This window comes from Idiotropiscis lumnitzeri, chromosome 5 (genome assembly GCF_059441095.1).
Source record: "Idiotropiscis lumnitzeri isolate Australia: NSW breed Sydney's pygmy pipehorse chromosome 5, RoL_Ilum_1.0, whole genome shotgun sequence".
Lineage (NCBI taxonomy): Eukaryota > Metazoa > Chordata > Actinopteri > Syngnathiformes > Syngnathidae > Idiotropiscis > Idiotropiscis lumnitzeri.
Genome location: NC_142395.1, coordinates 12,037,764 through 12,062,773, shown reverse-complemented (window position 1 = coordinate 12,062,773; position 25,010 = coordinate 12,037,764). Strand labels below are relative to the sequence as shown.

The following is a 25,010-nucleotide window of genomic DNA, read 5'->3' as shown; positions in this document are numbered from 1 at the left end:
TTCTACCCGTCCCTGCATGTGTTTTCTCCGGGTACTCTGGTTTCCTCCCACATTCCAAAAACATGCATGGCAGTTTGATTGGATTGTCTCTACGTATGAGTGTGAGCGCAGATGTTTGTTTATCTATGTGTGCCCTGCGATTGTCTGGCAACCAATTCAGAGTGTACCCCGCCTACTGCCCGAAGAGAGCTGGGATAGGCTCCAGCACCCACCCCCGCGACCCTCGTGAGGAGAAGCGGTACAGATAATGGATGGATGGATTATTATGACCATGCTAGAAACTCAAAATCACGCATTTTAAAAAATCTTTTCTGATTGAAATGAATGCTAATTAAATGACAAAATTTTGCAATGTTTTCAAGAAGGAACACAACACTATATAATTTTGCAATTTTAAATGATTTAGTAATGTCAGTCTTTTTTTTTTTTTTAACAACACTATTGTTATATTAAAGTTAGTCTACATGTGTTGTGACACTGCGTGTGTTCAAATATCCATCACTTAAGATGTTATAACGTACCATGCAGCGGCAATTCGAGCTAACAGATGTGTTTTGCACTGTGGTAGCATCAAGCTAGCTTGCGAGATTGACAAGCAGCTACATTTTTAACAAAACCTAAACAAAACGAATAAAAAGCAGTAAAAATATCAAATCAAACATTTGTGAGTCACGTGCCCCAAAACTAAAGACATAAAGCATGAGTATTAAAACATAAAAAATATATAATTTTAATTTTTTTTTTAAAGTTGATTTTTAATAAAAAATAAAATACAAATACTGCACAAAGAAATATTTGAGGACTGCGCTTAACTCGTTGAAACTTTGGATAATGTTCAATGAAACGCAAGTGAAACAAACAAAAACTGTGGTGTGACCTCAACGAGGTGGCTCATTTTGAAAGTGAAACAAAGTGGAAAGCGCTTTCATCACAGTTCACTGCAGTTTTGCAGCAAAGTGTGAGTAGTTGCTCATACAAGCAACAAAGTATTTTCATCTACAGACCGAGACGTCTCAATCACACACATACTAGTGTTATCCAAATGAAGCAATGAAAAGCAGACGTTCTCGATATGTGGTTCAATAGGATGATAAAAAAATAAAAAAGCCATGAAACTGTCTTGGGCATAAATGATGGCACGCCGAGAAGAGACAACACGCAAAAACACAAATTAAATATAAAATGAGAGCACAGTACACAATCTCCTTTGAAAGCATGCGACACAGTAAACCTTTTGTGATTTTATTAGTTAGAAATGACGCTCAGTACAAAATGTATACAGTAATACCCTTAAAGTGTGCCCTGAATAAAAGATGACAAAGCTCGTGCTCATGCAGAAAACAGTATCTATAAGATACACTAGATTTAATCCATCTGCGCGTATTGACAGGGAGATGACAAAGATATTGCAATCGTACCTTAGGAACAACAAAAACTAACGAGGGCGGACACACTTTTTTTTAAGAATAAAATGACACGTAGGATGTCCTGGAATAGTTGCATTGCAATCGGCCCTTTTTCTTTTTTTTCGTTTGACTTTTTTTTTTTTTTAAACATGTTTTCATAAGGTTAGAGATAAAAAGCAGAGATACAGATGTTTGCACATATAGAATAACAACAATGATGCTGTAACAGATATACAATGCACTTTGATTTCTCATTTTTTGAAATATACATATATGATAAAAGAAGGCAACATCAAGAAACAATAAATAATTTGTGTAACATGTATGCTCATGTACACACATGCAAACATGATTTCATTTTTTGACACAGCGTATGGCCGTTTCCATGGAAACACAAGTGAGATTCTTCCAGTTGATTGATCACAGCGTCATCAGCCTCATTGATTGGTGCGGCTCCTTGGCTCCGCCCCCCGGGTAGATACCTGGTCAGGCGTGTACTCGTTCCTCTTCAGATCTAAACCACAACACCACCATTTAGCTTAACATGTTCATGAACATGCCATGCAGGGCTGTCTGGCCATACCGAAAACGGCCCAATAGAGCATGGATTCTCTGCGTGGTACGCACGCGCCCTCTAGTGGTACAGGACTGTATCACTGAATTAAATGTGCAAACAGTGCTTCATTTTGCAGAGGTTTAGTCTTCTATAATCCACTACAGACCATTTGTTAAGTATAGTTAGTTTGTACTTAATTTTGATCTATAAAATATATAGATTTTTACATTTATATTTATATATATTTTTTAATTTATTTATTTTTTCTATGCTTTCTTTATTTCATTTTGATATAGTGCACAATATAACAATGGCTGGATTACAACAATACACTTTGGGCCTTGCTTTGTGAACCAAAGCTTTTGAAAGTCAACGAATGTTTGTTTTGTGGTTGTTTATTTATATTCTAAACATTATAATGTATTGTATTGTATTGTATTAAGATGAAAGGCGGAGTTTGTTCTCCCCGTGCCTGCATGGGTTTTCTCCGGGTACTCCGGTTTCCTCCCACATTCCAAAAACAAGCATGATAGGTTGATTCAACACTCTAAATTGTCCCAAGGTATGAGTGTGAGCACGGATGTCCTGCGATTGGCTGGCAACCAGTTCAGGGTGTACCCCGCCTACTGCCCAAAGACAGCTGGGATAAGATCCAGCATCCCACCCGACCATCGTGAGGAGAAGCGCGTCGGCTAATGGATGGATCAGAGATGTGAACGCTGAAGACTTTCTAAAATGTGTCCAAGAGAGTGTTGAATAGCTCACCGGGAAGTTTAAGCTTCCTGCAGCAGGAGTTGCAGCGATGTTTTGCCCGGAAGTTTCTAATGGCGTCGTCACCCAGGTTGGCTGGTCCAAAGATCATGTCGTAAGACCTACAATTAAAAAATAAATAAAAATAAAGATAAAAATGTGATGCAAAACAAAAATGAAAGTCCAACTTAGGTTAGGTTAGGCACATGATGTGACACAGATAACGGCACTTTAGTGTGCTGCGATTTTTTGTGTCTGTGCTGCTGTGGCGCAATAATGAAACGCACGGTGGTGTTTGCGACGGCAATCGTGCCAACTGAAAAATGTTCAGATGGCGGCACGTTGTGATGACAGACAGAACATTCAATCGAAAAAGTAGCGGTGGAGTGATGTCAGAGTAACAACAGCAAAACATTTTGGCAGTTTCCCAGGAAACGTCCCATAAAGAAAACAGAGGACCTAACAAGACAATTTGGTTTCCGACAGACAACACAAACGATATGGTAAAGATGACAACGATGGACATGGACAGAGATCTCCACTGTGTTTTACCAACTTTGGTGTGGCAGAAAAACGTATAATTTGAGCATAGCTAAAAATACAAATGTCATCTTAAAAGAAAATATAGCATTGCCACATATGCTTGACTTGTATCACTTCTCCTCCTCCTAAGCAAAGACTTTTTCATCCTAACTACTTCACATTCGTAACCATCGCAAATAAGCGGTTTGGTAGCTTAGCAACCAATTATGGACAAGCTGGTGTTAGGCCAGTGTTGCCGTTGCGCCATCCGGCAACCTGCATCACTCAACGACAGGGAAACCAAATGCAGTGTGAAAAGGACATTAGACTGCCATGCAAAGATATGTCATATCTATAGTATATGTAAAATATACCTGAACAAAAATAATCCAAAAATGTGTACAGTTTATGCAATAAATATGCCAAATAAGAAATATTGAGTATGTCACATCTATAAATATAACACAAATAAGAAGAAATGTGAAATGCTGTATATGACAAGACACACAACATAGAAAGACAAGACAAGGCAAAAATAACATATGAGACGAATAAAGAAATATGAAAAACTGGCATCAATAAAAACGCATATATGATATGTTCTCCATAAAAAAAAAAAAAGTCATGTATCACATATAGAAAACGTTTATGGATGTTTAGGTCAAACTAACACAAGTGTCAACTTCATTAGTACATGTTGAAGTGGTGTGGGTCATGTGACCGATATGAGCGTACCCTTTCTCGCCACTCTTTATTACAGACGGATCAGTCAGAATCTCTCCAACCCCTGAGGAAAAAAAGAAACTGAAATGAGAGACCTCCACCACAGGAAGGGAAAACAAAAAAAAAAGTGTTGAGTTGCGGTTACCCTGCAAGTCGAGCACCAGCAGCTCGCCACGCGTGTACTCGTAGGTCCAGTGGCTGAAGGCCAGCATGGTCTCCTCGAGGAGGTTGGTGGGCGCAATCTCGTCGCCGTTGTTGTTGTTGAACTTGCGGAACTCGCCCGTGATGCATTCCTCAATGGCGAACCACTGGCCCGCCGAGTGACAGTAGAGCAAGAAGACCTCCAGGAACCTGCTCGCACACAAAATTAACGCACATCTAAAATCACGCCTTTGGGGGTTTTTTTTTAGTTAAAGAGCACAAATATCTTGGACTTTTGGTTATGCAGGACTTTATCCAGGTATTATGAATTATCAAAGAGGATGGGGGTCAAAAAGTGGTTAGCACATCGATCTCGTGCTTTTAAGTTTCATGGTTCAGGTCATGGGTCAGGCCTTGCATGATGGCAATGCATGAAAGCATCATTGGTAAATATTTTGCTACATAATTTAGGACCACATGTCTTGTATACGTCGGAGCGTTCCCTCACATTGATCAGCAGATGCCGCAGGTTGCAATGTGCCACCGAGTGTAAAATCTGCCCCCCCATGGCAGAGGGGCAGCTCTGCCTGCCATGAGGATGCTTGCAAAGATGAGCGCCAATTCGACACCAGCTTTCGCTTGACGTCAGTTGCTTCGTTTAAACTGTCCGTGGCTATTAGTCGTGGTGTTCGTGAATACCACATTGTCTATCAATGAGGTCCATTTGCATAGAAGTAGGAAATTTCTCCACCAAGTATCTGTATACAACCTCATGTAAATATGCAAAAATATATACATATACCACCGCCGGAAAGAAAGTTTTAATTTTAACAGTGGTTAACTTCTTTTTCACATTTGCATGACAACTGTGGAAAGCAAACTATTTCCATTGTGACTGATGAGGAAAAGTGTTTGTATAAATGCAAATAAATGTAATATATTCCTTCATCACGTTTAGGATTCAAACTCTGGGCAGTCACGATACTTCCCCAGAGGCATGTGACACACCTAACTGACATTGAGAAGGCGGAGAGGTGGGGGGTGGTGGGAGTGTCAGCTGTTGACAAAAGAGGAATCAACACAATTGAACAAGTTGGAGCAGCTCAGTGACAATGTGGCATAATCAAATGCAGAGGCCGTGGCAACTTGCTTGTCAACGCCCGAGGTGGAGCAGCTCAGAAGTACCTGTTACCATTAATGAGGGATGCAAGGTGGCAAAGCTCACACATCAGGGGGACATCTTTTGTTATATAACCACAAAAAAAGCATCAAAATTTGCTGCACATGCAAAATCACCATCACACCACTGTTGATGACTCAGGCAGAAGTCAGTGAGAATTACACAGCGTGCCAGACGATCTAAAATTTGCATAGCATAAGCCACGCCCATATTCAATCATATTTTCTCATCAAAAGGCATTCGTTGGTTTGACGCATCTCAGCCAATTTGCCGCCGTTTGAATCTGTGAGACATTTTTATCCTATTTTCAAAAGGTTCAAATCATCACAAAATGCGCACAAGACCAAACTTGACGTCATTATTATATAATAATGTCGTCAATCAATTTGAATGAATTCCGAATTGAAATCGGTGAATGCTGATGTCGAGCGCAAAATCAGCATTCTCGTGCAATCTGATTGTTGCATGGCAACTGCGGACAAACACACAACGGCGGAGTCATTCACGCAAAATATAAGCCCATACACGGACGTGAAAGGCAAGTTGGAGAAGTGATGTCAAGCATTCTTTCATGGTGACTTAGCACATTGGTCAAATTATTAGCACAAGTATACAAGGCGTATATCATTTTCATGCTCAGAATAAAAAATAAAAACAACAAAATTAAATGGCATATTGTTCAAATTATTACTATTGACTTTTGTTTCAGTATTTTGATTTTCGTTTTCAGAGATGCAAGTTAATTTTTCTAGTTTCAAGTAAGATGAATATTTTCTAAATGCAAATTAGATAGATGGAAACATAGCCAGCAAGTTATCTATAATAAATACAAAGACAGGAGCCTGTTAATCTAGTTTGGTGAAAAAAAATTGTTGCTGATTCATCAGGACAACTTGACATCGCACATACAGTATCTCCTCTAAAGTACACTGGCTTGTAAAGGAGTAAAGCGTTTTCCGAACAGGGTTGAGGTCAGGGGAGGGTGGTGGCCACACCAGGAGTTTGTCCTTTTTAATGGCCATTGCAGCCAATGAGGCGAACAACATAGCTGCCAACAGTTGACAAAACCAGTCAGTGTTGCTAAATTAGTGACTTTTCCGACCCCTCGAGCAATTTTTATTTTTTTTTTGCAAAACAAAAACTGTAATTCCAGCTAATCCACAGACGAGTTGTGTGGAATGCGTTTCACATTCTGTGTGACAAGAAGGTGTTCAGTGGAAAGACATCAGCAAGTCAGGATTAAAAATGGCAAAAGTGGTGATTCAACGACATGTTGGAATTTTTGACCTGACATTTGTGCTTCCAACTTGCAAATATTCTGTCAAGGTCACCTGGCCACACCTGTGCAACTTTTATTTATTTTTATACAATTTTAAATAAATGAACACGTAAAGGGATACTCACCCGCAAATCAACTTTTTTTTTGCTGATAAAACAGTGTCTACTAATGCTGTCTAAATGTCCTGGTCATTATCTTGACATTTTAGTTTGTTGAAATCTTGAATTTGATGTAAAAAACATTTTTGTGGAGCCAACTTCAGGTTAAACATCGCACTGCAAGTGAATTTGGCTTTCTGTCCGCTAATTGGACTGGCAGTTTCACTTCCGGAACCCTGGTGCATACAAGCGACTAAGTCTTGCACACGCCTTCGTAGCGAGCTGGAGTTGTCATAGCAGTAGCGTTTGCAAACATCGATTTTCAAGTTAGCGATTTATAAACAAAGCATTTGTTTAATTTATTTAGCATCGCTTGTTGTAGAATAGAAATTATTGAGGTCGTAGTTAAACCAGACCATGCCCAACCTTCACCCCCCACTCAAGCCCGATGGTCCCCCAGGCAACACCCACTTTAAGAGCGCAGTTTTGAAATATTAGTGAGAGTTTGAGTGAGTCTGGTAGTGGGGAGTATTTTGGGGAGAGTAGACCTTTAAAAATGTTCATTTATTCATAATCGTGTTAACCTACACGTTTTGACATTATCTGTTCAGATATAAATCCATTATTTTGGTAGTGGCATTAAATTTTGTAATACCACATCACACACCACCCAGCCCACAATGCCAGTACCATGCTGGGAAACTTCTCGTTCGTTCAACGGCCATGATGCTGTGTTTACCGTGGCGAATAAGGAATAGGCTTGGGTCGGATCTGGTTGAAGGCCACCGTCAGCTTCTGTGCTGCTCGCTGCTGCTGAATTTCCTGGAAACACGTAGGCGACGACAAATCAAGTCTGGAACAACAAGTATGCATTTAACTGTATAAAATGCACTGCCTTTGTGTGGGTTTGTGTTTTGGTACCCTGAGACAAAGGTGCAACACAGTGTCTTCCTTATAGAAGCTCTGCCAGGTCTCGACCACCTCAGGCAGGAAGGACTTGACTATGTACAGGTGTCCAGGCTTGAGGATGTCATATTCGGACCAGGTGCAGAGGACTTTGAGGGCCCGTCGAAGGCCGCCGCCCATCTCCTCTTTGCTGAGAAACTCGATCTTGGCGCAGAGGCCACGCTGGGCCCAGGAAGACATGCTGTTGTTGATGGTGTTGGGCGAGCTCTCCTCCAGGCGGTACACCGTCACTGGCTCGCCTGTTGTGTTAAGACACGTATTGAAAACCGGAATGTCCTGAACATTCGACGCAACCAAAAATAATAGGCCCATGCAAAATCAGTGTTAAAAAAAAACGTTTTTTGTTCTCTTTGCTTGTGTATAATACTCAGATACGTGCACTTTAGTCTTTCAAAATTTTTATATTAACAGCAGTTAACATTGTTTGTGTGTAAATATTATGACTCTGTGCCCGAGTACCTGGAGCATTGAAAAAAAAAAGAAAAAGTGCAAACATGAAATGTATTACAACGGTTAGCCGTTATGGCGCCACTTAATTCTTTGACACGCCCTGCCACTGTAATTTCGGTTCAAGTGGAAAGTCTGACAGTTGACACAGATGAATGTGTGGACTGAAAAGAAATAATGACCTTATCGGTTGTTCACTGCAATCACACACACACAAAACATGATGTTGCACCTGTTGCTATTTGTATAGGAGGAAAAATCTAAGTTTGATTCATTTGCGCGCACACTCACCTCTAGGGGGCACCGGTGTGAAGGGGATACTCTGTGACAGTCGCATCAGGTTATTACGCTCAACAGCTGAAGAAAGAAAAGTCTAACATGAACATTTCGATTTTAAAGACAATTCTGTTGGTTTAATAAGTAAAAACAAGCATAAAAAAAACAAAAACAGCACAGTTTTAAGGGGGCCGCCGGTATTAATAGCAGCATTTCATTCAGAAGCCTACCTGAGTACTGGTAGCTTTCCATAGGCTTGAAAGGTGACCCGATGGCTGTAGGGAGCAGGAAAAACAAAACAAAACAAAACAAAAAAAAAAAACAACATGCATTTTTACTTCTAGTATGTACTATTATATTCACATTTTTCAAAGTACTACCCCATTAAACAGTTTCCACAAGACATAATGTAAAGGAATAGGAAATATTTATAGGACAAAAAGTTGCTCACAATCCTTTCTGGGTCCAAGGTGGGAGTGGCGAGGTGTGCACAGAGAGACTGAAGCTACAATAAAAAATAAGGTAAAATTGCAAAATAAAAAAATATTGAATAAAAATATGTCCATATTATCATATCCATTTATTTCCATACTGTACATTTTAAAACAACCAAAAGTAGGGTTTCCCGGATCATTTCCACGTGATCAGAAATCTAGGCCGATCACATGACTCGTCTTAATTTAATAATAAAAAGTCAAGAAGAGCATATTTTAGTTCTTTACTTAATTTAAACCACTGCTTATTTGCAGCCATATATAAAGTTATCGTTCTGGGATAACTTGATTCCAAAAATAATAAAATAAAATTTTCTTCATTGTATTGCATTCAGAGGTATTGGATTGGGACTTGATCTCAGCAGAAACTCAAAATCAAGTGACTCGGGTGCCAAGAAATGTGATTGGGACATGCAGTAAAAACTAAAGACATGTAAAATAAGTGATACTGTTAAATGTGTCTGGAATGCATTTGTGCATTAAAGGAGACAACAGGACATTTGGAATGCAACAGAACCAGCAGAACCAGACAGACCTTGATTGCACATATGCACATGAGTGAGACTTACCAGGTAAGGTGTCCTCCCGGGGGGGTTGTCTGGAAGGAAGACACCAGAAAGGTGAGGAAAGAAATGAAATGAAAATTGCATGCAAAGAAATGCAGTCTACATAGTTTCCCTGATTGCGTGTTCACACACACTCAAACTCACACACACGCACACACTGTATAAACATGAGGGTACATACAGGCTGCTTGCTTGGGCTGATTTGACTTGGACTCTTTCCTGGAAGAATGAATATGCGTTAGTACAGAGCAAGGCTGCACGATACTGGAAAAACATGCAATATGCGGTATGGATGTTGACTAAAGTGATATCGATATTATTGCGATATTTAACATGGACCTAAATAAATTACATTTTATATTATATAATGTCAGAAGTATTTATTTTCCATGCCAGAAAATAAGCAAGCTCAGTGCATTCTTACGTAATTAAGTATAATTGCTCTAGATAATATGCAACTATAGCGATGCGCATTTAAGTTTGCATCTGACTGGTCAAATTCAGATAAGAGCATAAAAAAGTATTGCATGTCTTTGTGATATGCATATTGCATAGGCCATTATAGCAATATCGATATTTTTTCGATACATATTGTTTGGTTTATGACCTGACTTTTGCTTTTCGAGATTACGAATGGCCCGCAGTGAATTTTTTTGCACAGCATCATAAGAATATATGACAACAGGAAGGTGCGTACTGCATTTAATTTGATTGTTTTATATTTATGGACAAGCTTACTTTCTAAATTGATCTGCGAGATTGTTCACATGCAGCTGTTTTGGTTAGCAAGGCATGTGTGTGCATTTCCTACCGGCACTGAAGCCCGTGGATCTTCATGGATGAGAATATCTTCAGCTGACACTCTGCTCCGATCTTTCTTTCTCAGAGCTACAGACAGACACACAACCATCCATCATGACTTCACACTGAGCGTTAAAAAAAAAAGAAGAAAAAAGGTTCAAACTTTCTGTGACGTTTGTGATTCATTTGTGGTAACCTACTTGAATCAGGATGGAGAAGGGCAGGACTTCTGTCAAACTCTGTGAAACCAGCATAGGAGTTAACAGCTCTAATGTGACCCTGACCTTCGGACTGAACCTGGGAACACATGACCAGACAAGGGTAAGAGGACATTCTTCGAAAGACATTTTCTCCATCGCCAGACGGACAGACAAATAGACGGACCAGCTGCCTGCTGCGCTGTGGGCTGCAGGTCTCTTTGGGTGTTGAGCGCTGGTGGTCAAAACTCTCTTTGTGTCCTGAAATCAAGACAACATTGTGAGCCGAGTACAGTCAAATCTTGCCTGATTTTGTTCAATCAAACTATACATTCTTCAATTGAAAGTTCTTCTTCATGCATCAAGTATCAGGGTTTGCATCAACACATTTCCAAACATCTTGATTTATCCAGACACAGAACAAAATGGGCAAAATCAAAGCCATCACCACATTTCATCAAAACACACGAGCTCCACGAGAACCATGAACCCGCCTCCACCTGTAAAAAGCATCTTCGGATTGGCAATCAATCATTCATGCAAGCAGCAACAACATGTCTGAAGACATACGGAGCCCACCAGAACCAACGAGAACAGACAGAAAGAAGAGCGAAAGGGAGGAAAAAGCTGCATGGCACCCAATCTGCAAGTGGACAGTTTCCAAAACCCAGGAGATGCGACCCGCAACTCAAACCTCTTGTTTGCACTTCCACATGAATCCTCTTGTCACAATTTTGACCCTCACAGCAGGAGCCAGGCGGGGGAGAAACAAGGCAATCTCTGTTCCTCTGTCTGTGGGTGTGGGCGGCGGCGCAACACGGCCATCCGCAATGTTCTTGGCTCTGGGTGTTTATTTGGAAACTACTTGGAGAGGCTGAGCGGCCCTCATCATCGCAGAAAGCCTCATTGATGTACCCCAATGCCCCGCCCACCCCTCCTAACCCCTGTGCATTGCCAGGCTGCGCGTAGCAAGCGGGAGAGCAGGCAGGCCGAGCAGCGGCCGAAGTCTTAGATACAACGACCACAGTAGGATACACACACACACAGTTTTCATCGTCCTCGCTCCTCATTGGAGCGACATCAGATTTTCTATCATACTTACCGACAAACGCCCCAAACTCGACAGCGGCGCTGTCTGGCGTCTGCTGGTAAAGCCCAGCCAGAGCGAGCTCCGGGTGGCTGGAGCCGCTCGGCTGGGAGGGGGTGCTGCTGATGTGGAAGTGCGCCACGCGAGAGGGCACGTTGGGCAGGCTGGATGGCGAGTCGGAATATTCTGGCTCGTGTGGACGGGTCAGTTTACTGCGGGTGAGGGAATGGCCTCGGAAATGCAGCTCCGGAGGGGAAATGGCCACAGCACTTTGGACAAAGGCACTGGAGGCACCGGTGCCGGAGGAGCCAGCCTCTGCGGCGGGAAGACTGAGCTCGAACAAGCCCCTCCTCTCTGGACTCAGATTGGGATCCAGCCCCAGTCCTGTTAAGGGGCTTGGTCCGACTCTACGACTACCATCAGTCCCAAAGCCCCCAGCACCGATCCCAAAAAGAGAGTCTGCGATATTCGCAGAGCCGAGGTAGGGCCCGACGCTCCGCTTCCCCATGACGGAGGATTTGGACTGAGAGCCGGTGTCTGTTGCAACAGGGACGATGCTGGGCACCACGTTCTTGGATAGGCTGAGCTCCCGGGTGATCTGATTGTGGACCTTGCTGGCCTCCGACGCTCTCTGAGCTGTCAACGTCTTCAGGGTGTCCACGGTGAGGGCAGACAGGTCCTGCAAGTGACCGATCTGGGAGTCCAGCGTGTGCAAGGAGCGCTTGATGAAGTTGACCTTGTTGCCCACCTCCTTCAGTTGCATGCACATGGTCTCAACCCTGAAAAGTACCACAAATAAACTTCTGTTTATACCATATTTCCTGAAATGACATCCCAAAACATGTCAGTTTGAGATTAAATAGTCTAATGTTGTACATAAGAGCACCAGCTTTGGCAGGAATACACTATTGTTATTTATCATTATCTACTGCTTTTCTTCTGTGATTAAGAGGTTGTACCTTTCAGAGGTGAGCCGTATGCGCTCCTCACTTCCTGTGTGAAATTGGTCCTCCTTTTCATGAAAGTACGTCTCCACACACTGCTCCTCAAAGTCATGAAGCTTCTTTTGATCTTCCTCTGTGAGAAACAATTCTAAAGGGAAGAGGAATGAAATTATTGTTTTTGGGACTCCGGAAATATAGTATTAAAAAAAATAGATTTGGTAGTGTGCAACAAATATTCTATATATATTAAAGTGGAATATTATGACCGCCTCGTTTAGCGCAACTGTATGCAAGAGATTCATTGAAGGAAATAGCAGGAAAATGGTAGAGGTTGGAAACTAAAGTAGCAAAGTGAAAGGGAAAAAAAGACTACTATTGTCTCTTAAAATTGCAAAATTGCCATTCCAGAGCCACAACAATGGCGCAGAGATTTGTGTGCTTTTTACAAAAAAAAAAAAAACAGCTAATAGGAGTCTCTCCGCTAAAGTACGCTTTAAAGCAGGGATACGGCATCTCGCAATCAGATTAGACAAAGTTGGCACTGGTAAAATGTATAAAATTCCAACACCACAGGTGCAAAACTTCACAGCCTTGTGCCGCAAGGCCCATACACACAGCCATCGTCGACCTCTGCTGCAGCCTCCGAACGCTGGAAATCAGCACGTTTACGTCATCGCACACCACTCGGTGTCAAAACCGTTTATAATCTAGGGGGGGAAAAGTACAAAAGAGGCTTTTCGATCAGCACAGACATACTTGGCCCATAGGTGTGCTCCTTCTTTCTCTTTCTGCACATGCACAAGAGCGAGTAGATATGGCACAGGAGGATGAAGGGTGGAGGGAGGACCGGTTTCTCATGGTAGGCCATGATGAAGTGGTAGCGCTGGTACTTCCACACCAGATTGGAGATGGACTTCACCTGGAGATACACGTTGCTGTAAAGAAGAACGGCGACGCTGTTACAGTTACGGCCACAAACTGGTTTAGGTCACAACATAATGACTTTTAGGTAAAATTGGCCCAGTCGAGTTTCTTTTTGTGGCTCGTCTCATTTTTGTTGTTACTGTTGTGCATTGCACTGGTTTATTGATTAATTGAATTTTCCAGAAAAGTGTGTAAAGTTGTTGTGTTTCAGGGTGCGGGAGATGCCCCAGTTCACCCTAATGAGAACAAGCACTATAAAATAAGGACAAATGTTAGGAGATACAGCTACTTCTGGTTTATTTATTATTTGAGGTTAAGAAATGTCTTATTTTGAAAAGTAACAGGTTTCTCCCTGTTCCATCCATGATGAACACGTGACTAGTGTTGCAATTGATCCTCCTTGACCCGTGATCCGCAAGGATTAAAACACCAGGTACGATCCGTGGAATGGCTGGGAAAAATAAAACTGTGCACGATCACATTAAGGCGATATAATTAGTCCGCAATCACTATAATAACATCAGAAGAAGTTGAAAACCAACATGGATCACGTAAGTCGCATGTATGGGAACATTTTGGCAACTTGTGGGGAAACAAGTCCTCAAATTAATGAGAAAGGATTTTTTTCTTCTGTTTCTTTTGGGGGCTTGCCTAACATTCAGTGGGCGGTCATTCCATAGGGAAGGTCCGGCAACAGAAAAGGCACAATCCCTCCTGAGGCTGCGCCTAGTCCTCTGCACCTCCAGCAGCATTTGGTCCGCAAACCTGGGGCAGCGGACAGGTGCGTAGGCATGGAGGAGCTCGCAGTGGTACGTTGGGGCGAGGCCATTTAAAGACTAAAGTGCACTGGGAGCCAGTCAAGAGAGGCCAAGATTGGGGTTATGTGAGCCGGCTTCTGAGCTCTACTTAAAAGGTGAGCAGCAGCATTTTGGAGCAACTGGAGACGCTTGAGGGAGGACTGGCTGACTCCAAAGTAAAGTGCATTACAGTCATCTAGCCAAGATGTAACAGGTCGATGCAAGAGCCTTAGTAGACTTTTAAGTTGGCCCTCGTGGTGGCGTAACGGCTACATTGACTTCCATTTCCGACCTTTCGGCTTGCTTTTATGCAGTTTTTATTGACAATACATAGTTGCCACCAACATCGACGCCATTTTCAGTCGCTAATTTAATGGCTAGCAGCTAGCTTTTAGCATTAGCAACAAGAGCCACCTCGCGCCTTCAACACCGTTTGCCGGTCCTCAAAAGTAATGGACCTGTATAAAACAGTGCGCGGTGAAAAAAAAAGGTTGGGGACGACTGTCCTATGCTGTCTGTGTGTAATAGGATTTTGAAAGTGAGAACAAATGTGTGCACCTACTTGAAGAAGGCGATGAGGAGGTTGACCATGAGGATGTACTGTACAAAGAGGTAGACTGCTTGTAGGAGAGGCGTCAGCCACACTCCTTCTCTGCACAGGCTCTTGACTGACGAGTCACTGTTGTTGGCGCACACTGTGAAGAAAAAGTGACCATGAGGACACGTATACAGACCCAAAAAACATTTATGTTGAAAACAACTACTGCTAACAACCTTTGTTGTACAAACTGGATGCGACTGCCTATAATTGTTAGGGATGAGAATAATCATTTTATTGATACCAATTCTCTTAATGATACTTTAATGATATTCTTATTAGTAATTTTTTTGTTAAGAAAAATACTACAATAAATGTTACAATTAACATTACAGTAATTTTTTGTTTTTAATATATTCCCGAACTTGTTTTGCAACATTAATGTAAAATGAATAAATATGATAAGAATAAGGAATTGCCCCAAAAGGCTGATAAAATTTAATCAGCCAACATAAAATAGGCAAACATCAGCCGTTTTTTTTCTTCTTCTCTTTTTTTTTTTTTTTTAAAACACATTAGAACATAAGTCAAAGATGGACATACAAAAAACCCTCCCCAAAATTCTGCCAATTGATCTCTCTAATGTAAAGTTAAACAAATACTCTCAAAGTGTTGTAAAACAGCCAAATGTTCTGCTTTTAATGGTTTGCTTATTGCTGTAAGCGTTAAGGAATGAGAAAATAATTATTTTATTTTGTTTTATTAAAATTTACTGTAATGCCAATCAAGTTTCTGGTTGGTTATTGGTACGTGCCCTGGAGCAATATTTCGCATTAGTAACAATAAGTCACATCGCAGCAAGTATATTAAAGAAATCTATTTTGATCCAAGATTCCTACAGCCTGTCTGTCAAAAAAGCTGCATTTTTCAAAACGCAGCAAATGGCTGCAAATAATTTGGAGTGAGGAGTAATGATGTTTCTTCAAGAGAGGATTAAAGTTTTTTTCGTCCATGATATAACAGCACTACACAGGCATAGGAAAGACTTGTAGTGCCCATGTATCATTTCAAATAAGAAAACAGATTGGTGATGGTGCAAAATAGTGTTCATATAGCTTATAAATAAATGAAAAATTAATTTGAATAATTTCTTTCAGACGGTTAACAGAACCAATCGGGGACTTATCGACACTTCAGTCTCCCAACCCTAATAATAATGGGGACAAAAAAAAAGTTTGGTCCCTGTATGCTTCTGATTTGTTGTGCCCTCAACTGACACATCAGCCACGCTGCGTGAGAAACTTGGAGTAAAACTGTGCTTACCCTCATAATCTCCCTTTCCATCCTCACCGTCCTTACCATCGATTTCATATGCATACACTTCCCCGTACATCATCCAATACGGCTGGAACACCACATCTTTGGCCAGCGTCCAGCTTGGCTCTTCGTGCGGATACAAAATGGCCTTGCGGGGAACGCCGTAGCTCAGCAGGACGATGGCCATTATCACTACAATGTAAAACATGTTGGCCACCTGTGAAGGACGACATTGAAAGGACTCAAGTTGGAGCATTATAGCAGAAAATTCATATTTTTTTTGTTATGATGCTTAGAATGTATAATATTACCTTGCCTGTACAGTTATTAAACAACTTATAATTATTTCTATTTCAATTACTCGCAGTTGGAAGGATGAATAGCATCTTGAATCGTGGTACAAAGTCTCAGTTGTGTTGGGAACTCACCATTTTTGCAATCATCATGACGTAGGGACCAGCTTGCTGGTTGACGGCCAGGATATCGAGGAGTCGGACGTACCAGAAGATGATATTGAGACAGTAAACTGTCCTGCCGGGGACGAAGGCTTTCCCTCCGCCCAGCCTCAAGCCAAAGCCAATGAAAAAGGACACAATGGCCAGGAAGTCTGAGACGTTGAAGTAGTCGGCAAACCACACTTTTATCTTTTGACTTATCTTGCCAGCTTCTGACATAAACATCTGTAAACGAGGCAAACATTTTGGTTGAGGCCATTCATAAAATCAGCTAATATAGATTCTGTTGAGTGACGTACCTCTCGAATCTTCTCAATGGCTGAGGTGAAGATGTAGCAAATGACGACCCACTCTTGAGGAGAAGGCCATTCGAGCATTTTTACCAGGACCACATATGAATAGAGCATCAAGAAACCCAAATAAAAGAGCTGAGGACACACAAAAAAACTAGATGTCAAAAGGGTTTGAAATAAGGCCGGAAGGAAGGAAGGCAGGAGGCTCTCTGCTGTCAATTTTTGCACCATGTACAACAGGGGTCCTCAATCCTGTTCCTCGAGGGCCCGTGTCCTGGCAGGTTTTCCATCTCTCCCTGCTGCAACACAGCTGATTCAAATGATCAGATAATCAGCAAGGTCTGCAGAAGCTAGATAACGATCGCTCAGGTGTGTTGCACCAGGAAGAGGTGGAAAACTGGAAAACGGGCAGGACACCGGCCCTCAAGGAACAGGATTGAAGACCCCTGATGTACAGCATGAAGGGGTGGTTGGTTTAAAGCGCTCTATAAATAAAGTTGAGTTTAGCTTTTCATGACATGTGGCTTGCGCACACAGACACGCATACACTGGCACTCACTCACTTCTTACTTTTATCACTATTTCAATTAGCAAATTGCATCTGCAATGTTACAATGGGGCGCGATAAGAATTAGCCGCAATGCAAGGTACCTTATGTTTATATGACATAAAAGGACTCATAATTGAACAAGTGGTAGTGAGTAGCAGCCCCCTGACATTTATTAAAATTTGGGCAAAGTCTCTCGCAGGACCTCTCCCGTGTGACTCGATGTGAAAAAAGAAAACAGGCAGCTTACTGACGATTGGCTGCTCGAGGAACCAATCAGATGGTGCTGTGGGTGGGCAAATCAGCCTGTGCAGGCAGGGGCCACCAGTACAACAAGAGGGAGAGCGAGGGAGCGAGAGCGCGCAAGAGCGAGTAGTGCGCAGCAGCGAACCAAAATAAACTAGTTTTTAATTTACATTTAAAATAGAAAAAAAAGGTCTATGCCGATAATCGGCAAAATGCCAAATATCGGTCCTGATAATTGGCCGGGGCGTTAGGCTCTACCGAAGCAAGATAATTAATTTACAGTTTCCTACAGCAGTGGGAGTCCTGTTAAAAAAGTACAAAACTAAATCTCATCTTTTATTTTGGGCATAGCAGTCAGTCAAAAATAATTGGACTGTGAGAAAGTAGCAAAATAGCATATAGATTGTTTAAGGTTTGAGTTGAAAACAATTAGTAGTCATTATATGTAAATAACTATCTATCTATATATATATATATATATATATATATATATATATATATATATATATATATATATATATATATATATATATATATATATATATATGTATATATATGTATATATATATATATATATATAATTAATGGTACACTGATTCAATTACCCTTTCCTTCAGTGGGGTGAGCCCTGTTAAACAAACAAACAAACAAACAAGCTTTTCTTTTGTGTATAGAATTCAGGGTCAAATAACTGGACTGTGGGAATATAGTATAATTAGCATACAGACTGTGAGGTTTTAGCTGATAGACCAGATACAACACGGACCGACGTGGACATTTAAGTAACACATGAACCAAAACACTTAAGTAGTTTAGTTATCATCTGACGGCTAAGTTTGGGTTGATTATCGCCATTGGTGCATGGAGGTCAGCATGCAAGAAGCCATCTGAGATATGCTAATGAGCACCGTCATTGATCCTATCTACTCATTATTGTCCTCGTAAACAGAACCAAGCGACAATTCCCACACGTCTGAGAACCTGCCTTGGGCTTGCCTAATTAGAAAGAGGATATGAGATAATCTCAAGCATGAGTGTGAATGTGATGATGATGACTCAACAGCTGAACATTTGGACTTTCTTGGAAAAATATCATGGCTAGAAAATTGGGCAACAAAACTCTGTGACTGTTTCCTTTTGTCACCGGCCAATAAAATCATGTATTGCATTTCAGAATTTTTTAATTGTATTTTTCCAAGGAGAAAGGCTCACAAAATTAGAAGATATTTGCTTCTCATCAGCTTAAGCAGTAAGGGTATAACGGCACATGTTTCTGTGTTAATATGTTTTGGTACCACATGATTTGGTCGGTCATCTTTTGTACTGTCAATCAATTCCATTGATATATTGCAAACGATAAAATAAAAAATATTAAAGTAGAAATGTGCTGACTGAGCTTTCCATGAAGAGGAATATTTATCCTCGATGGGAGTCATTAAGCGGTGAATATCCAAAGCGCAAGTGGTGTGTATCTTGATGTCCGATAAGACTGCGCACCTTGGCCCTTTCCCTTTCATCTTTATCGTTTGACTATTACCCCTGCATTGTATTGAAGTACCGCCATAATGCTTGACTGTTGAAGCTTTATCGGAGCAATAACATTCAAAGACTGATTTTACGTAAAAAAAACAGCTCAAGAAAGCTCTTTTTCCCCCTCTAGCGATTTGTTTTAATACTATTTGAAAATGATAAGCCTTGTTGTGACTCCGACTCAGACTGGAAATCATGAGAGGATCCAAGTTGTTCTCATCTTAAGAGGATCTGACAAATGTTGAATACATGCAAGCATACCGTGTTGGACCAGAACTTGACAATGGGAGCGTGGTAGAAAGCGTAGATTTTCCTGGTTAGTGGCAGCTTTCTAGAGCGAACGTGTGTCTCCATTTCAGTCTTATTATCCACAGGGTCGCTGGATCTGGCCTCCTTGAATACATCCTGCAAAGAAATTAAAATGAATAAGGGGGAAGCAAACACATCCAAAGGAAAGACTAGAAACATGAATCGAGTGTTTCTGACCATTTGGATGTCATCCGCAATGTTTTGAAAGTTGTTTTCGCTGTCCTCCATGGTAATCTGGTGGTCGTCCTGGCTCTGTGGGATGTGTGCCATCTCGGCCTTGGACTTGTACTCCAACAGCAGGATAGCAGGGGGCACTAAGATACTCAGGATCACCTGGTGACAAACAGAGGCGGGTGGGTTCTCATATTCTGCCCCCTTGGGTAGCTAGTAGCTACTCTATAGAAACTGGCAACCAGACAAGTCAAAGGTTTCCTTAACAATATGCAACCCCACCAGTCTTAACACGACATCCTGAATAAAACTGCATTTCTAGAATATGATTCAAACAGCAAAATGGACTAGTTTGAATCCAACTCAGGGGGCGGCCGTTTTTCCAGTTGCTGTCGACTTAACGATATCACAGTTGCTCAGGGCTCCGGTAATGACCAATCACGGCTCACCTGCTTTCTGGGTATGACAAGTTCTCATTGAAAAACAAACCAGAAGTAAAAATCTAAGATGGAGCATGAACCTTGTACCAGGAGTTCTTGCGCATGTTTAGCCGCCCCATCCACATGTCGGACAGCAGCAGTTGGGTGCAGGTGTGCGCCACGAAGGGTCGCAGATGCGAGGAGACGGCCAGCTTCAGGCAGGTGGAGTTGCTCCAGTTCTTCAGCTCGTAGGTGAGAAGCTTCATGGCCATGGTCTCGTCCTGCCTGAAGGACTGCTCAAGCAGGTCCACCGCCAACGTGCCAAACTCACTAGAAAACACACGCATTCGTTGTCAGGCTGGAATCTAAGTTTACCGTCATTAATGTAGAGTTTATTTGCTCTTTTTCTCTCTCTTTTCGTCTCTATATATTTATGGACAGACATACACACACACACACCAAAAGTTACACAAAACCTACTTTGAGTACTCCTTCAGCTCCTCCGACGTGTCATCCACCACATCACTCTTCTTGGCCTCATAGCCCATCGAGCGGCAGAGCTTGCAGGCCACCAGGGCCTTGGCCATGTTCTCCTCACCATGCTGCCAGAAGAACAGCGCCATTTTCTGCCGCTTCATGAGCACGGCCCACACCAGTAACTCGTTGAAGGGGTAAGGAAAGCGCCGCGTCTCCGGGTCGTCGATGTCCACGATCTCCTCCTTGTTGCGCTTCTTGTTTTGCTCTTTGGTGGACTCCAACTGAGAGGAGGACATTTAGAGGAGCATAAGTGGCAGATTTGGAAATATTTTAATGATAAAAGACATTAGAATCTCAAAAGTCTGGAATTCAACCAAAATTTAGATAGGGAAACGTGCCTCTACAGTCAAACAAAACTTTGAGATGCCATGCACAAGAAAGTCAGCAAACCTCGTGAAAAACTCAACTAAAAAAAGATTAATTCTGTGTGCATTTTGTTTTCTTTGTCTTTTCTGAAGATATTATTCAAATAAGATGGACAGCTGCCATTGAATTAGGCATGGACCGATGAGTGGTTAGAAGGCTTACTACCCTGGTTTTAAAAAGTCAAGATTCAAAAACAGCTAAAAATTTCTGTCATGGGCTTGTCTCTGTATTTTGATGGGACGTTTCAGCGGGCCACGTCTGGCTGCAATTTGATTGGCTGCTTTCACAGATGCGCCGGTCAGCTAGAGCTCACTCAAACTTGTTTGTTTTTTTCTTGAGGGTGAAAGCTCGTGTTACATCAGCAACATTGAAGTGCCCTTTAACTGCAATCGCAATGCAGACTTTCTGTAAAACTAGCCGCAGAACCCCTCACAGTGTGCAGCAGTTCACTGCTGTTGGGCCGTGTTTGCGCATTTTATGGTAGGGCTGGACTGATATGGTAGCCCAAAAAATAATTTCCATTTTCATCAAAGCAACACTAATTTATTGAATTGCAGCATCCATTTAGGACAACGAATGGTCAATGTCACCATAATCATGTCAACATTGTTGTCCGAAAAAAGATGTGTGTGTGTATGTGCGCAGTTATATATATATATATATATATATATATATATATATAGATATATATATATAAACTATATATATATATAAACTATATATACTGTAATACTGTAAGGATTGTTTTTTACGATTAAGCCAATTTTGTAATCGTGGAGTGTAGTAATCGTAATTGAATTTCAATTAATTGCACAGCCCTAATTAAAGGGTTCATTCAGAATTGCACGGAAATTTGGGTTACACCGCCAGCATAGCAACGGAACTTGTTCGTAAATAGAGGACTGGAGTATTAGTAGAATTTTTAGCGCGTAATTTATTTTCTAAAGTACGGGCTCAAAAACAGACATTTCATCTAGGAAGGCAAGTTATTAAAAAAAATAATAAATAACCGGACGCTAACACAGTAAGGTTATTAAGCTACATGAAAACAAAAGACGAACAGAAAAGGTGCTGAGTTTTCACATTTTTGGGACACCACTGTCCGTGACCGTTTTATTCATCGCCTTGGCCTGAGCGTGGAGACGAACCGTAAGCCTCTGCCGCACCACGTTGCTCAAGCACCAACTGGCAAACTCCTTCCTATCGCTACCCCATCCAAGCTTTCAGGGTTTTTTTTGTTTGTTTTCTTCGTCACAGTGAGAGTAGCCTCCGTTTTTTGCCAGTCCCTAACAAGTTTCTCATTCACACCAAACTTTCTCTCTGATGCTCAATTGCGAGTTTCAGCTGCATCATTACTTGCAGCTTTGTGGTCTGTAGAATATGATTCTCTTGAGGGGCATTTGTGTTCAATCGTTCTCAGTTGTCTTAGTAAGGAGGAGACGTCAGTGCTTAAGTCTAGAGTGCTCTCTAGTGGCTGTCTGTGATTTTTTTTCAAGTATAAGTTACAGGACCAGAAAACCTATGAAAAAATTACACTTTACAATCCGGAGAATACTGTAGTTTTCATTCTGACCACCATAGGGTCACTTTCACATTAAAGTGAAATAAATACTGTACTTTCCGGACAATAAGCCGATACTTTTTTCCAAGATTTTGAACCATGCGGCTCAATACAATGGTGTGGCTTTTCTGTGGATTTTTTCAACGGTAGGGACGCTCTACAGTTCATAAAATATGCTTCATAAATCTTGATTCTTTTCTCTTGGGTCTGTTCTGTTTTAATTAGCGAAGTTGTTGCTGAGTAAGGGGCACTGTTTTAACAATGCGTTTATGTACCTTTATGTGCATTCACAGTATAAAATCGTTCTGTAGTAAACAACAATTTTTTTCAGCATGGAAAACTGCAGCTTATAGTTTGGTGCTGCTAGTATATCGTCGCCCCGAAAATAGTTGTGGTATATATACAAGTGCGCCTTATAGTCCAGAAATTTATCATGGTACAGGTTTTGCGTTTTATTTCTGAATAATAATGTGTTTTCACTTATTTCTACCACACACTGATTCAAAAAAGTTAGTATGAGGCTCGGCTATATTTCTAAAATTAGGTCAACCAGAGTTTTGGACTGGATTGTGCTTGACCATAAAACGTAGATTGCACTGTATCATCATTAACAGCCTCAATGAACTGACGATAGTGGCTTCTAATGAGAAGGGCAGCGGAAGGTTTATTTACCTTGGGTTTGTAAGGCTGTGCAGTCTTGATGAAATGGTTATGCCTGGTCTTCTCCTTCTTATCAGCCTGCATGCTGAATGACTCATGACTTTTCCTCAAATGAGAGCCCGGGCCAATCAGGTGGCGCCCAGACCTCTGAGCACCCACAGGGAAGAATGACTTTCTATTTGCATTCATTATGGGAAAGGAGTAAAAGATAACTGCCATACACCAGTGAAGGATTGCCTGCCACTCACCCTACTGCTGCCATGGAGATTGTTGTAAATTATTCTAAAGCGTTTCCTGGTATAGTTGCACCTGTAAGTCCCGCCCATCAGGTACTCAATAACCAGGCCCACATCAATTAAGGTGATCTTGTAGTTTGGAGGCAAGTGGCTCTGTGAAAAGACACAGCGGCAAAAGAATGATCTTCAGATTTAATTGACTCGCACTTGGTACTTGAAAATGATTTGCACTGACCTGCTTGACATCTCTAACCAGGTGGAGGAGAGTTGGATTGTTGGGAGGTTGCTTCTAAAATGAAAAAAAAAAGGTGTTACACTATGATTTGCAAACTTTCTGGTTCTTTACGTGTGCCTGTTTCATAAGCATACAGTGTTGTAAAGCTCCTCGAGCCTATTGATTGTCAGGAAGCGGTGCATGCTGACACCATTTTCAATCAGCAGCTTGACAAAGTCCACTCGATCCATCACGAGTGCATCCAGCATGGCTTGCTCCAAGGAGCTCACCTGCACACGCAAAAATGACAAACAGAGAGCATGGCTTTGTATAAAACAATAAATAATAATAATGAGAAGACAAAGATCCATTTGACTGAAGTTCCCCACCAAAATAGCAACATAAATGTGATCTAGAAGAGAGTCTGGAATTCCAAAATTTAAAAAAAATAAGCAGCACCACTGAGGTCAGGTCATGATGACCACTGTAATACGAGTTCACGTTACAAGTTGCTCACGGCCCCCCATTGTGGTCATTTGAGATTCTGCAGTCATTTCAGGCCAGTCCAAAGGTTTGGGGCTAAAGCGGAGCTAAACAAACACACACACACACGTACCAAAAGCTGCTGTCCGTACACAAACACATGATTCTTGGCAATGTCAACGCGGTCCCAGGCCAGGGTCAGGACCAGCTGATCGAAGGCAGAAGCATTTGTGCCTGAAACACACAGGTTCAATTTGCATTAACACACTCTTCAGATAATTCAGCCGTCTCCTTCACATTCTGAAACACTTACTCTCACATGCACTACACAGCTCTCAGGCACTACTGAAATGCTCCCACACACACCCAACAGATTTAGTGCTCACACCACTGATGAAATGACCTAAAAGACTTCTAAAATGCTCACATGCTCAATACAGAATTTCTCCCCCCCTATACAAGAGCAATTTAGTATGAGTATTTCTGCAACCTATGCACTCGAAAATTACAGTTTGAAAACATTTCAGTGTTTGAGAGACGTAATCCTGAATTGTCTTCCTGACACATTCTGTTGTGAGAGATACATTTCCAGGGAAGGTAATCCTTATTAGCTGGATACGGTATGTCCTGTGGGCTGGCTAAGAGGATTAGAGTCAATAAAATCAGTCCAGCCTACCATTCCGCTTTGGTTAAAAGTATTGGGACGCCTTGCCTTCACAGCTACAGGACGTGAGTAGAGGTGTGAGAGGGCTTGTTAACTCACAAGCAACATCCAAATCACATTGCATGGTGTTCTTTCACATCTAACTCATCCAAGCATGCCCTGCTTAGTGCGCAGGCAAGAGAAAAGGGTCTTCCTCAAACTATTCCCACAAAGTTGGATGCTTAGCAAACAGTTGTGCAAACTATCTTGATAAGATCAAGACTTCAGATTCACACGGGAGAATTAAAGGCAACTTAGATTTCTTTGTTGT

The 25,010-nt window shown here is 41.6% G+C and overlaps 1 protein-coding gene across 2 annotated transcripts in view; it reads right to left on the bottom strand.

Moving 5' to 3' along the window:
• Nucleotides 1-1,203: 1,203 nt before the first annotated feature.
• trpm7 (transient receptor potential cation channel, subfamily M, member 7) overlaps nt 1,204-25,010 on the bottom strand; it is a 34,836-nt gene continuing 11,029 nt past the window's right edge. The window contains exons 11-41 of one of the 2 annotated variants that reach the window (XM_088295833.1): nt 24,170-24,270; nt 23,709-23,843; nt 23,575-23,628; nt 23,352-23,492; nt 23,116-23,250; nt 20,460-20,737; nt 20,081-20,309; nt 19,567-19,722; nt 19,342-19,485; nt 16,764-16,892; nt 16,438-16,689; nt 16,052-16,226; nt 14,717-14,849; nt 13,190-13,368; nt 12,449-12,581; nt 11,482-12,268; nt 11,097-11,409; nt 10,590-10,663; nt 10,406-10,502; nt 10,216-10,292; nt 9,586-9,623; nt 9,408-9,436; nt 8,796-8,849; nt 8,575-8,619; nt 8,360-8,425; nt 7,577-7,860; nt 7,395-7,477; nt 4,103-4,308; nt 3,970-4,021; nt 2,728-2,834; nt 1,204-1,920 (exon numbers count right to left, since the gene is read on the bottom strand). In XM_088295833.1, the coding sequence (XP_088151959.1) occupies nt 1,844-1,920; nt 2,728-2,834; nt 3,970-4,021; nt 4,103-4,308; nt 7,395-7,477; nt 7,577-7,860; nt 8,360-8,425; nt 8,575-8,619; nt 8,796-8,849; nt 9,408-9,436; nt 9,586-9,623; nt 10,216-10,292; nt 10,406-10,502; nt 10,590-10,663; nt 11,097-11,409; nt 11,482-12,268; nt 12,449-12,581; nt 13,190-13,368; nt 14,717-14,849; nt 16,052-16,226; nt 16,438-16,689; nt 16,764-16,892; nt 19,342-19,485; nt 19,567-19,722; nt 20,081-20,309; nt 20,460-20,737; nt 23,116-23,250; nt 23,352-23,492; nt 23,575-23,628; nt 23,709-23,843; nt 24,170-24,270 (4,763 nt within the window). In that variant the 3' untranslated portion in view covers nt 1,204-1,843. Of the gene's footprint in view, nt 1,921-2,727; nt 2,835-3,969; nt 4,022-4,102; nt 4,309-7,394; nt 7,478-7,576; nt 7,861-8,359; nt 8,426-8,574; nt 8,620-8,795; nt 8,850-9,407; nt 9,437-9,585; nt 9,624-10,215; nt 10,293-10,405; nt 10,503-10,589; nt 10,664-11,096; nt 11,410-11,481; nt 12,269-12,448; nt 12,582-13,189; nt 13,369-14,716; nt 14,850-16,051; nt 16,227-16,437; nt 16,690-16,763; nt 16,893-19,341; nt 19,723-20,080; nt 20,310-20,459; nt 20,738-23,115; nt 23,251-23,351; nt 23,493-23,574; nt 23,629-23,708; nt 23,844-24,169; nt 24,271-25,010 lie in introns of both variants that reach the window. The other variant, XM_088295832.1, reaches the window with a different exon arrangement.